At 44.0% G+C, this 13,243-nt stretch overlaps 2 protein-coding genes across 4 annotated transcripts; both read left to right on the forward strand.

Annotated features, from left to right (window-relative positions):
• Positions 1–36: 36 nt before the first annotated feature.
• On the forward strand, positions 37–1,440 carry LOC108016022 (uncharacterized). Its single transcript, XM_017082617.4, has 2 exons — positions 37–1,124; positions 1,183–1,440. The coding sequence occupies exons 1-2, from the start codon at positions 98–100 to the stop codon at positions 1,377–1,379; spliced, it is 1,224 nt and encodes a 407-aa protein (XP_016938106.4). The 5' UTR covers positions 37–97; the 3' UTR covers positions 1,380–1,440.
• Positions 1,441–1,921: 481 nt separating this feature from the next.
• Positions 1,922–11,496, forward strand: NPFR (Neuropeptide F receptor). Of its 3 annotated transcripts, XM_065865838.2 has the most exons (6): positions 1,922–2,243; positions 3,640–3,856; positions 6,841–7,231; positions 7,288–7,457; positions 8,933–9,509; positions 9,579–11,496. In XM_065865838.2, exons 2-6 carry the CDS (start codon positions 3,854–3,856, stop codon positions 9,824–9,826), a joined length of 1,389 nt encoding a protein of 462 aa, XP_065721910.1. In that variant the 5' UTR covers positions 1,922–2,243; positions 3,640–3,853; the 3' UTR covers positions 9,827–11,496. The 3 variants fall into 3 exon arrangements, with proteins under 3 accessions (XP_065721910.1, XP_065721908.1, XP_065721907.1); XM_065865836.2 differs by having other exon boundaries at positions 1,922–3,118; positions 8,933–11,496; XM_065865835.2 differs by having other exon boundaries at positions 8,933–11,496.
• Positions 11,497–13,243: the final 1,747 nt, after the last annotated feature.

Consider the following 13,243-nt stretch of genomic DNA (forward strand, 5'->3'; position numbering starts at 1 on the left):
TATAATAGTCCCCGATAAGATCCCCATTTCGTCATAATATAAACGTGAGCGCCGGAGCTAAGACGTCAGAAGCACGAGAAACGGCAACACGTAAACAATGCTACCCAACTGGCTAACCGAGGAGTATTTGCAGCCAAGGCTGAGGACTTACTGCAAGGACGATCAGCTAAAGGTCCTCAAAATCTGGGCCAAGCCGGCAACCGGAAAGGGTGAGAACTTCGTGGGCGTCATGACGCGAATCTACGTGGACTACCAGCTGGGCGACGGATCGGTTCAGAAGAAGACCTTCATCGTGAAGCAGGCCCTTCCCGAGGACGTTCCCCAGGCGGAGGTGTTCTTCGAGTACGAACTCTACACCCGGGAGATGGACATGTACGAGTTCGTCCTTCCGAAGTTGAAGGAACTGCTGCAGGAAGCTGGCCTGGACGGAAAGCTCACTGCAGACGCCATCGCCGTGGATCGGGAGTACAGCACCATGATTCTGGAGGATCTGGCGCCGTACAAGTTCGTTAACGCGGACCGAGTGAAGCAGTTGGATCTGGCTCACACCAAGCTGACTCTGGAAATGCTGGCCAAGTTCCATGCTGCATCCATAATCCTACAACAGCGCCATCCTGAGCTACTGACCAAGTGCTTCTTCACCCACTTCTTTTCGCGCGACAAAAAGGCCTATTCTGAGGTCTTTACGGGTTTGTTCCGGGCTTTTCTGCGGTTCATAAATGGCCAACCGAATCTGAAGCAAACTTATGGCGACAAGCTGGAAAAATTGCGTACCCATATCATGGAGTACGGGGCTCGGGTCTACGATGTGGGTGAAGGTGATCTGAGGACGTTGAACCACGGCGATTGCTGGACCACCAACATTATGTTCCAGTACGATGATGCCGGAGATCCCCAGACTGTCGTGGCTATAGATTTTCAGTTCAGCAACTGCACCTCCCCCACCATCGACTTGCACTACTTCTTCACCACTTCCCTAAAGGAAGAAGTTAGGGACAAGGAACCGGAACTGGTTGAGCACCATTACAATGCCTTAAAAGCAAACCTGGAAAAGTTTTCATACAAGGGATTATTTCCCACCCTTGAGGAGTACCAGCTTCAGTTCGAACGTCGTCGTTTCATGAGTAAGTTAAACCAAATCAATCAACGAAACACAGAGCCTAAGCATAAATACTTTCGCAGGTCTCATGGCCCATATGTTCAAGCCTTGTATGATTTACAACGGCACTGAGGAGACCTCGGACTTCTCAAGTCTCTATAAGGACACTACAGAAGGTCTTCGTTACCAGAAATCTGTTTACGACAGCGAAGCTGTGATCAGAAGTGCAACCAAACTCTTAGCAATCCTGGATGGTAAGGGTCTCTTGGATCTGCAGTAGGCTAGTTCTTTATTTTAATTTAAAAAGTTAAAAAAATAAATGTGAATGTACCGAAATTGAATTTTACTGAATTGAATTTAAAAACCTTTAGTAATATTGATGTTTAATAACATTTTATACCTTTCTTGGGTACAATTCTGTTCAAATTATTGCGGTGTCTGATTGAGCAAGTGTTGTTATTCTCAGTTCGCGATTAAGATTGTTTGTACACCAAATTACTTTTTCGAGCACTTTAAAGATAAGCTATCAGTAGTGCTTTAAAGAATAACATTACGTCATTTTGGCGTCACTTTAGGCGGTGGATGATTAAGTATGATTGCCATTAGCCTGGCCGATTGCGGACAGACAAATGTCAAATGATTCAAGTTCCCTGGTAGACATTCAGAGAGCTTGATGCGAATTTCCGACAACCCTGAAGCCAGTGTGCAGAGCTTTTCCACCCCTCGGCTTCGGTGATAAGAAAGCTCCGCACAGCTGATGGCCCAAAACCCAAACAAAGCAGGAAGCGACGGCCCACGGCCTGTTGACCAAATGCGGCGCCCTCAGTTGCGACTTGTGTGCCACGCGGCGTATACGCAACGCGCTCCCGGGAATCACGAATCAGGCGGAAATACAGTGCGAGGCGAGGCTATATAAGCAGGCGATGCGCACCGAAAGCCAACAGATGGTCGCTGACTGTGCACGCGTGTGGTTATCGGAGATCAGTAAACAGCCCAACTAAACACCGAAACTTATTGTAATGAAAACGCGTGAAGGAGGCGAAATAATCAAAATGCGGCCACATATTTATTAAGATATTTGAGGTGGCCGAACACAGTGGACCAAAAACTCTTTGGATCTACGCGGAATTCCGATTTCTGAGAGGTATGCCCTCGACTCAGTGTTTTGTGTTTGTTTCTCCAACAATGTGCCGCCATTAAAAAGTTGAAGGCGAGAAGATTTCGCACGAAACCCGACATTTATGACCATTCGTAGCCTGCCCCGAAAGTGGGCCGCGGAAACTCGCTAATTGCCTGCCGGACGCTCCGCAGTTGTCGGCATTTATTATGATTATTTTCCCGAACGCGCTTCAATGAATCTGAACTGCAAGTTGCGAATTAATCGAAAGAAAATATTATTCCGCCGCGAGTCTCCGGGGAAAACAAATCTTTCCAGGCTGTAATGCCAAGTGACGTGTGCGGGCAGAAATAAGAAATCATAATTTAACGAAACTACGGGGCAGTTGATGAGCTCAGGAAACTGAGGGGCTTCTCCCATTCAGTCGAGTTCCAGTCGATGGAAAATTAATGAATGTGCATCGCGCGTAATGAGATGTAAACGAGTGGTGCAGCTCAACACAAAATACCGAAAACCGAAAAGCAATTTGCTTAATGGCATTATTAATGGACTCTGAATAATGAAGCAGATTTCCAGCCACATATTGAAGCCATATTTAGTGCATTAAAGAAAAAATACGGACAAGAATATTGCGGCAATTATAATTATAGTGACATGAAGAATTACCCATCAGAGTCCAAACAAATAGTGTGCGCAAATATATGTGAAATAATTAAGCCAGAGCTTTCGTTGAATCCGTTTATTGTTTTTTTATTGTGGACTTTAATTAAAGAATTACAACAGCTCCCATCCGAATATTTTCTCATTGAGTTGTAAAGTCTGGACATGAGCGATAATTTTTGTGATAAAAAAATCCTTCAATTGTGTGTAATGAACTTATAACATATATTTAAATCGGTTTGGTAATTATTGATTTATTACTTACATATTAAAGTACTTTTAAAATTAAACCACGGCGGTGCAATAGCTTTAACTGTTTAAGGTAGTACTTTATTAAAGTTAAGTGAAGTTCACTTAAAATGAAGAGTTGCCTTTCAGGCTGCCGAGTCAATTTAAACTCAGCACAGCCAAAAGGGTAACGCTCAACTGAGCATGGCTTAACCGGGAAGAAACATCCTCAAAGTGCGCCAGAATCTGGAAAATGTTCCAAAAGTTATGCATACCAATGCATGCAAAACTGGAGCCCCGAAGGCACTTAAGACTGCAACTATCTTGTGCAAACTTTTTAGCTTGGGACCCGTGTGTTTGTTGCACGAGGGATTAAGTTGGGTGCCGTGTCCCAAACTTTGCTCTATTGCGGGAATTTTTGAAGCATTTTAATTAATTTGATTATGCTGACAAGCAGCTTGGCGGAGGAGATTAAGAGCTTGAAGTATCCATCCCACCAAAACTTCCATTAGCAGAAATGTTTCATTTCTTATAGTTTCAAGACGGCAAAGACAACAGTGAAGTCCCATGAGTGCATTTCAAATTGGAAACTAAATGAGCAACTGCTGCTGTAGCAGCCACAAAAACAGAGAGTCACTCGTGTCACGCTCAGAAGGAAAAACAGCAACCGACGACCAGGAAGAACAATACGATACTATATAGTATATAGTATATATCCCCAGGGCGGAGCAGATTGCCAGAGCGATACGATGGTGAGTGTAATTGCAATATAAGTACTTAAAGCCAGCTCAAGAAGCCATTTCGGAGTAGATGTTAAACGGAACGGAATTACTTTGTTCCTAAAATGAAAAAGTTTGTTCGAGTTGCTTCGGGGGAAATCAGTCTGGGTTTTGACTTGGCCATATGGCTGTGCAAACCCCCATTTCTTTGACATTTGCAGGATACACCGCCAGATTGGGGCCAATTCGCTGGCGAAGGAACCATACAAATTTCGAAGTAATGCTCCCTTCTCGATGGCAATTTAAAAACTCGGAGAAGGCTTAAAAGTCGAGAGGAGGCATATCAGTTTACGCATTAATTGCTGTCCTGGTTACACAGTCGCATAGACCCGATTTCGGGTACTACGAATTTGTATTTTTATCCCAGCACTCTGTGGCTTTTCTTTGACACCTAAGAAGTGTTAAACGGCACACAAAACATGATTAAATTGCAAAGGACTTGGGCAAATGGGCGAAAATTTGCGTTCAGCTCTTAAGCACCTTAGATGATTTATTCCTAAGGAACCCAGTCTCGAACTCGGCCAGATGTCTCCGCTTAAGCACAGCCCATCACTTTCGTAGACTACAATTTGGACTTGACCATCTGAACAGATGAGGACAATTCCGACAGGATCTTACCACTTCCGTGTGGAAAATAAATCGGCTTCAATTAATAAGGAATATGTCCTGGGGGCAGGCAAAGAGGTGTCTTATTGGGCACAAACTGATAAATTCATCAGCCAGCAGGGGCCACTAAGTAGGTAATCGGAGCAAACAAATCGCACAAGCGGCAATAATATTCATCTTGTAGTGGGGAAACAAGAGGCCCACCACAAATAAATCACAAAAATAGCTGAGTCGAAATGCCAGCAGGCTGGAATCGAACTTGAATTCCCCGAAAACTGAATGGCATTTAAAACCTTTGTCACGCTCCACTTATCCAGTGGAGCGAAAGGCTATAGGCACTCGTACTCCGAAAATTATACCAAATTTGTGACAACTGCCGATGACTTGAGGCTACTTTACATAATTCTACCGACACCAACTTCCGTTCTTTATCCCAACCGAACCGAGAAAGCAGCTGCGCACTGATTTTCCCTTGGGGAGAAATACATGGAAATTCAATTTCCACCTTGCAGTCAATTCCTCAAACTCGAGTACGGACTGTGATTGGAACTTCTGCGACAAATTGGTGATCAACTTCGGCCTGTTTTTCACTGCTCCTTTTGCGGAGGAAAACTTTTTTATTAGGTCTTTGCCTGGGGCTGAAGAAGGAATCACCCAAACCCGAACCCAATCCATTTTGCAGACTGACCAGTTTGCGGTTGGCAGACTTTTCCATTTGGGACTGGCCATCTCTCGGGTCTTCGATGTTTGAGTTGGTAGTGCAAATATTAGTCAATTAAGTGCCGACCAACTTGAAATTAAATTTCCATGGCAACTCTGCCTTGCTCCGATCTGCTCGCTTCCGATCCCCCTGTATCTGGTATCTGGCGAGTTAATCCCCCGATTGGCGAGATTTATTAGCGCCTCATTTATCGCAGCTGTCAGGGGCATAGCCTACCTTTGGGCGCCCCATAAGTCTGTTTCGCCCACCTTCGGCCATCGGCTTTATCGATACTGACAAGTGCGCAGCCAGTCGGCGCATAAAATTACACCATTATTTTTAGCAAATGTCGTCATTTATAACCTGCCTGTATCTGAATCTGTATTTGTATCTGGGATTGACGGCTGTCCCTCGACACCGAGATATCTTGTTCTGGCAACAAATGCCAGGCTTCAAACGCACATTTCCCCGAGAACAGCACTTTTGACTTTTTCCAATTAAATGCATGTCTTGCCCTGATGTGCTGCATAAATTATGGCGCCGGGTAATGCATGAATATTTACGAGGGAAAACAACCAACCGACTGGAGCCTGGCAGGGGGGCTTAAAATTGAGTTACTGCATAAATTGACACCAATGGTAAGAAATTTTGCAAAAATAAAACAACTGGCAAAACTTCAAAACCGAGCGAACGATTTTCCTTGTGAAAGTTATCCTGTGGGAGATAATTTGCGAGTCAAGTCCCATGAGCCAAGGCCATTGTCTGTGTTCAGAAAGGCATTAAAAGGCGGATAGCAAGGGCGTTTGAAGTTTTTTATCATGCCCTGAGATCTCAACTCAATTATTAAAATAGAGCACTGGAAAATGGATTTTCCATCAAGATAAAAGTTGTAAAGTCTAAATGCACTTCTGTTCGGGTGTCAGCGAGGCAGAGAAATTTGTATAATAATTTTTTAGCAACATTTTTAGACAGTGTTTATAGTTATAATAATATATATTAATGTGTTAAAAAAAGTATTGTTTTAAATGTAATTTTCGTTATTTTCTTTGAATAAAATTATCCATATATTATAATAATATAAAGCATTTTTGGTCGTGCTGAATCTTGCCAAACCAAAAATCGGTTTAAATATTTTATGACGTATGTTTAATTTGAAAATATTTTAGGTTTCATTAGTGATTTGGTAATGTATTAAAATTGTTATAGGAGAAATTTAAGGTTAAAAAAAAATGCAATGTATATATATTTTTTTAACAGAATATATCCATATTTCTTGGTTTTTATAGCCATACCTTAAATTTCTCAAAGTGCTTGCCTGCCACAGAGGCGTCAGAACTTTCATTCATGCCGAATGCTCATTGAATCCTTTGGTGCTGGGCACCCTACTGGCACCGAACAAACTTTTCATACGATTATTGCCCCGTATTTTACAAAGGCGGCCCCATAAACCAGCGGAATTTGCCTTTCGCAGCCAGCTGGAATGTGTGGCGTGTGCTGCAAGCCAATCTCATAAATCATACGTGATGTGGCACGCAAAGTTTGCCGACAGCCCCACCCCCACTTCTCCCCACCTCCTGCCCCCTGACAATTGAATATTTCCGCTGCGGATTTGGGGAATAATGAAAGCCTGTTTGCCTTCTCTGTTTGCCAGATAATCAGCATGAACCAGACGGAGCCCGGGCCACTGGCTACCGGAGAGCACCTGGGCGGCTATGCCAGCAGCAGCAACAGTGGCCGCTACCTCGACGACCGGCATCCGCTGGATTACCTCGACCTGGGCACCATCCACGCCCTCAACACCACGGCCATCAACACCTCGGATCTGAACGAGACTGCGAGCAGGCCGCTCGACCCTGTGCTTATCGACAGGTTCCTCAGCAACAGGGCGGTGGACAGCCCCTGGTACCACATGCTCATCAGCATGTACGGCGTATTGATTCTATTCGGGGCGCTGGGAAACACCCTGGTGGTCATCGCCGTGGTCCGGAAGCCCATCATGCGTACTGCCCGCAATCTCTTCATCCTGAATCTGGCCATATCGGGTGAGTTGGAACCCCTGGGCGGGGGGAATTCTGGTTCTCATCGATCGGACTTTCAGACTTGCTGCTTTGCCTGGTCACCATGCCGCTAACCTTGATGGAGATCCTGTCCAAGTACTGGCCCTACGGCTCCTGCTCCATCCTGTGCAAAACGATTGCCATGCTGCAGGCACTTTGCATTTTCGTGTCGACAATATCCATAACGGCCATCGCCTTCGACAGATACCAGGTTAGTCCTCGATCGAGCCTTTTTAATGCCCACATTAGTATGCAAATAGGGCTAATCGGATGGGGCAAGTCATGTCCCGATATTAATGAGGTGAATGGGTTCAATTTGTAACCATTAAATTTGACGTTGAGCGAAAATCGATGGGCTCTGGGTACATATTTGGCGATTTCACGAATGCTTAACCCACGATTAAAGTTATTATTATAAATGGGGGCGAGGCAAGAGCTATCAAAACGGGGTGATGTACGGAGGTCAGAGGGTTTATTTGCTGTTGATTAAAAGGGGTTAAGCTAATAAAAAATTCTTGTTATTGGATAAACATTGTTATAACAGAGTCGTTAACACATATTGTAGAGAAACAAAAATTAACAAAATAATAAGAAAAGTCTGTTAAAGGAAAATGAGTAAAAATTAAGCTTTGCACAGAACACCATTGCATCATATATGGCAATGTTTAAAGACTTCATTAATTATGGCGAAAAGAGAGCTATTAAATCGTTGTGATGTTTAGAGGTCAGAGTGATTAATATCTTTTGGTTAAAATGGCTCAAGCTAATAAATGAATCTTCTTGTTTCGGGGACAAACCTCGCTATATGCAAAGTCGGAAACAAAATTTAATGAGAGCATTTTCAGAAACTAGGTCTCGTTTGGAAAGCAAGTAATAACAAGAAGGGGTAATTCAGTAAAAAGGAAAATAGGAAAATATAGAGAAGATTTAGCCGAACTCAGGGTCAAGTCGGCTTAGACTTCAAGAACATAAAGTCTCGACATTATGCTAACACACAAAAAGGCGCGAAGGGGCTTTACTGTATTTTAAGATGACCACATTAAGGCCACATTTGTATGGAAATTTTGAAGGCCCTACTCTCATTCGCCTACACGGTGCGCATCGAGGTACTTAAAGTATACCAAAAAACATTGTTGTACAACAGCGCTTTTTGGAGTCTCAATGCTTATAACTCATACGCACTGTTGCCTTTGATCAAATATATTTTTTTCATATAGGTGTCCCTAACTTGGTTTTATTTCTTAAATTTGTTTTGGATTCATATTGACCGAAGGGGCGAGAAAATGATTTCATTTTTGGACCGCTTTACTGTACATGCATCTTTCATGTAGCCAACTACAGTAATCAGCATTGAAATCACTGTTTATAAGAACAGAAAACTTATGCAGAAAGTAGAGGTAGAGCTTTGTGAATGGAAATATCCTTGTTTATTTCAAAGTTAATATTGTTAGGATATGCAAAGAAAATAACTGTTCCTGTACTGAATAGTTATGTAATGGGATATTTTTAATAGGGTTTTCTGAGGATTCTGCCTAGGAATCCTCTGAAAGAAATATTTTATATCTTAACCAATACATAAATGACTCCCCCGTTGGGTAAGGAAAGAAAGGTCTCCCAAAATGTACCATGCTTCATAGAAACTAGAGCCCTGTGTTATCCCTGAATCACCCCTGACTTTATTTCCAGGTTATAGTGTACCCCACTCGGGACAGCCTGCAGTTCGTGGGTGCGGTGATGATCCTTGCGGGAATCTGGGCCCTATCCCTGCTGCTGGCCTCGCCGCTGTTCGTCTACAAGGAGCTGATCAACACGGACACGCCGGCCCTGCTGCAGCAGATCGGACTGCAGGACACGATCCCGTACTGCATCGAGGACTGGCCGACCCGCAACGGGCGCTTCTACTACTCGATCTTCTCGCTGTGCGTCCAGTACCTGGTGCCCATCCTGATCGTCTCGGTGGCCTACTTCGGGATCTACAACAAGCTGAAGAGCCGCATCACCGTGGTGGCCGTGCAGGCGGCCTCCGCCCAGCGGAAGGTGGAGCGCGGCAGGCGGATGAAGCGGACCAACTGCCTGCTGATCAGCATCGCGATCATCTTCGGCGTCTCCTGGCTGCCGCTGAACTTCTTCAACCTGTACGCGGACATGGAGCGCTCGCCGGTCACCCAGAGCATGCTGGTGCGCTACGCCATCTGCCACATGATCGGCATGAGCTCCGCCTGCTCCAACCCGCTGCTCTACGGCTGGCTCAACGACAACTTCCGTAAAGAATTTCACGAACTGCTCTGCAGTTGCTCAGACACTAATGTTGCTCTTAACGGTCACACGACAGGCTGCAACGTCCAGGCGGCCCGCAGGCGTCGCAAGTTGGGCGGCGATGTCTCCAAGGGCGAGCTGAAGCTGCTGGGGCCGGGCGGCGCCCAGAGCGGCACCGTCGGTGGCGGCGAGGGCGGTCTGGCGGCCACCGACTTCATGACCGGCCACCAGGAGGGCGGACTGCGCAGCGCCATCACCGAGTCGGTGGCCCTCACGGACCACAACCCCGTGCCCTCGGAGGTCACCAAGCTGATGCCGCGGTAAAGCACAGGGTAGCTCTTAAGGTCCCCGAGGTCCGGTCTGTATGTCCACGGCCGTGACCGCCCACCTCCGCAGGACACGCGTGCATGTCCTTTTGTGCGCCCTCGGGCTGATTGGATTTGCATGCTCCAAGCGCCGCTGCTGCTCCCTTCACGTTTCACTTGTTCCAACTGCAACTGCCATTTCCAGAGCACACTGAGCGAAAAGGCGTGCCCTTAGGTCGGGAAAGTTGGGTACACAGTTCCTTAAGACTTAATATTAGGTTTGATATTCGTGGGTCTGCCGTGAAAATGATAAATATGATTCACATGTTCCTTTAAAAAGTTCGTTTCGCTCAGCTTCGAATTAACAAATTATTAGTAAAATCAGTATTTATTTTATTTATTTATTATTTTTGGTTGCAATCTATTATTTTAGTTTCTTTTTCTTATAAAGGATTTAAAAAGCCTTTTTGGACAAGGAACTTTTCTACTGACTTAATCCATTTTTAAACGAAGATTGCGACAGCGCATTTATGCCAAATCTTTTAAGTATGAGGAAATATATTTTATATCGAGTATCCTAACTAGTTTAATCATTCTCATTTTTTAGCCTGTGCAGTTGGTATTAAAATCAGTATTATTTTTACTTTTAGTAATTTTGTACAAAAACGAATTACCAATTTATTTGCTTTAAAGACAGAAACATATTAAAGGTAATTATAGACTATTTATGCCTTATGTATAAAATTCTTTTCTCTACCAACTTTAAGTTCCATACTGCATTTGTTTCTATCTTGTTACTACAAGCAAAAATGTCCCACCCTAAAAAAAAGTGAGAATTTATATTTATTTATCGATTTCTGATTTAATGGATTTTCTCTATTGTGGCTCTAATATGACTGCTTTCCGGTCGTCTATGATTTTGTGATACTTTTTCTCAGTGTTTGCATGCGCTTCACAATTCCCTTTATCGTTGCCTGGACGGGCTGTAACTCTTGTCGTTGCCATGTTGTGACATTATTTGCCTTGAGCAGCCATCGATTATGACCCAGCTTTTTGTGACACATTTTCAGTTTGGAACAGTACTAAATTGGCAATCAATCCTGGAGCAGCGGGCGGCTGGAGCGGCTTTTGAGTGACGCGACTTCCAATTCGCTCTTAGAATTTACAGAAAACACTTATTGTCCAGTGATCCAAAGCCAAGCTGAGTTACACCTAAGTTAAGACACAACGAGTATAAACCTCGAAGCCTGTAATCTATTCCTAAACGAGCATCTCATCGCATCCATCATCAAAGTCGGACTAAGTCTAAGGTTTGACCACTTTCAAATCGAATGCCGGAAAGTAATTGATTGAGCCCCCAATTGGATTTCGGGTATTTGATAAGTCGAATACGCCTAAGACCTCGAATAAGTTCCCTTCAAACAGTTCCTAGGAAATAATTTCGTTCTTCTCATAGCTACGTCCTTATATCATCTAAGCTTAGGATTATAAATAGTTGATGTTCTGTTTGCCATTCTCTAATGATAGGTTAACTTAAAATTCGCATAAGTTTATCTATATTATAGTCCATAATTGTAAAAGATAACTTTAAAGTAAATGTCAGCAGCTCTAAAAACATCCTTTCAATGTCTGCTACACAAAAACTAAAAAATATTTTAATAAATGTTGTTTACAAGTCCTGCATAATAGAGCTGTTTCACTGGAAAAATGCAGAAATCTCTCTAAATGAGAGCTTCGGGGCAGTGCCAATTAGAGATGCCAGTTAAATTGCACAAAGTGTGCTTTCATTTACCAGGAATTTCTGCTTGTTTTTCCCCAAATCAATTATTTGAAGCTTAGGGCTTTTACGCAAATGAAGTGGGATGATACGATTTTGTGCAGAAAAGTAAGTAAGTTGCAGCTGGGCAAGTCCTCTTTAAAGATTTTTAAGCAAAACGGGACACCGTGTTAACCAGTTTAACAACCACAGCCATAAACAGCAGCTGAACCGCTCAACACTTAACCCTTGACACTTTTGTGGGTTCGAGACCCTCAAGCAGCTGCAGCATAAAAACCTACGACCCATAAAAATAGCACATAAGCATGCGAACTGTGAGACACCGCCATAAGGAAGTTGGAGAACCAGAATGTCTACAGATGTAGTATATTTAGGTAATCAAAATAGATTGTCTTATAAAAATGTGCTAGTATGATATAAAACACATCCATTGGAACTTGAATGAGTACCCAAATGTGGCAGTCTCGGGTTTGGTAATAATAAACTCATTAGACCGCATGTTTGGTGAGGTTCTCTTGATGGGCGACAGGTGAGCTAAATTAGTGTGTGATTTCATTTCAAGGCCGGTCACCAATCCCCCAAATTCGCAGCTCGGTTCACAGTTCGCCGACGTGTGACACAAACGTGACCGGTGGCGAGTGATATATGGATCGCACGGAAAAGTGAAATGTTCCCACCAGGCAGCGTGAAAAATGAAAGACAAATAAAGTAAACTAATTAAAAATTTCTTTGGGAATGCGTGATACGAGAGGTGAGGCGGCTCACCTGCTTCTGGCTGCTGTAAAACTGTCAACGATCAGTTGGCCTGCCGTTTGTTTTGACGGCTGGTAACGGCCTTATGCACTTGCGGCTTGTGAAAGTGTTTACCTTACTTTTTGTCACACTCAGCGGGCTCCGCACCTTCCGCTACCATTTCAATTTCCATTTCATCTGATGATTACGAATACCCATCTCACTTTCTTCTCATGCAGATTGCGCAATGGTGACAAAAGCATTCTGGGTGCGAGTGTACCTCCATCAGCCCAAATCAACAGACTCGCCGGCAACGAATTTTACGGAACCGGCGTGAACTGGCAATTAGCATATTTATGAGTAAAAGTGAAATTAATGATTGGAATAAAATTCAAAGCGAGGGTTCGCAAATATTTGCGGGCAGCCAAAGACCCTCTCTGCATACCAATTGATGGAACTCAGATTCGGATTCGGATTGAGACTGAGATGTAGCGTAATATGTGTTCATGGGTTCAAGGCACTTAAATCTTGCATCCCGCTGCCGTTGGACACATGTCGAAGGCGAGTGATGGAGGATGGCATTTCTTTGACATCTTTGGCGGCTCTTTAATAGGTGCTAAATGAATCCGCTGCGAGCACTTTCACATACAGACGGATGGTTGGATGGCTGGATGGATGGCCAAAATGGGAGTTCGCCAATTGAACAGCCTTTGTCTGGGCAAAGAAGTTGGCCCCGATTTGCGCTGGGCTTTTAGAAAACATTGCTCGGACCATTGTTACATTGTGAGTGGTTATTGATTTTGCGGTCTCATAAACTGGCTTTCATTTCGTTTTGGCTTTTGAGCTTCTCAGTGGTTCAGTGGCTCGGCGGTTTGGCGGTTTGATGGTCGGGGGTGGGGCCTTTCCGCTTGTTAGCCACAAGTCAAT

This window comes from Drosophila suzukii, chromosome 3 (assembly GCF_043229965.1).
Source record: "Drosophila suzukii chromosome 3, CBGP_Dsuzu_IsoJpt1.0, whole genome shotgun sequence".
Classification (NCBI taxonomy): domain Eukaryota; kingdom Metazoa; phylum Arthropoda; class Insecta; order Diptera; family Drosophilidae; genus Drosophila; species Drosophila suzukii.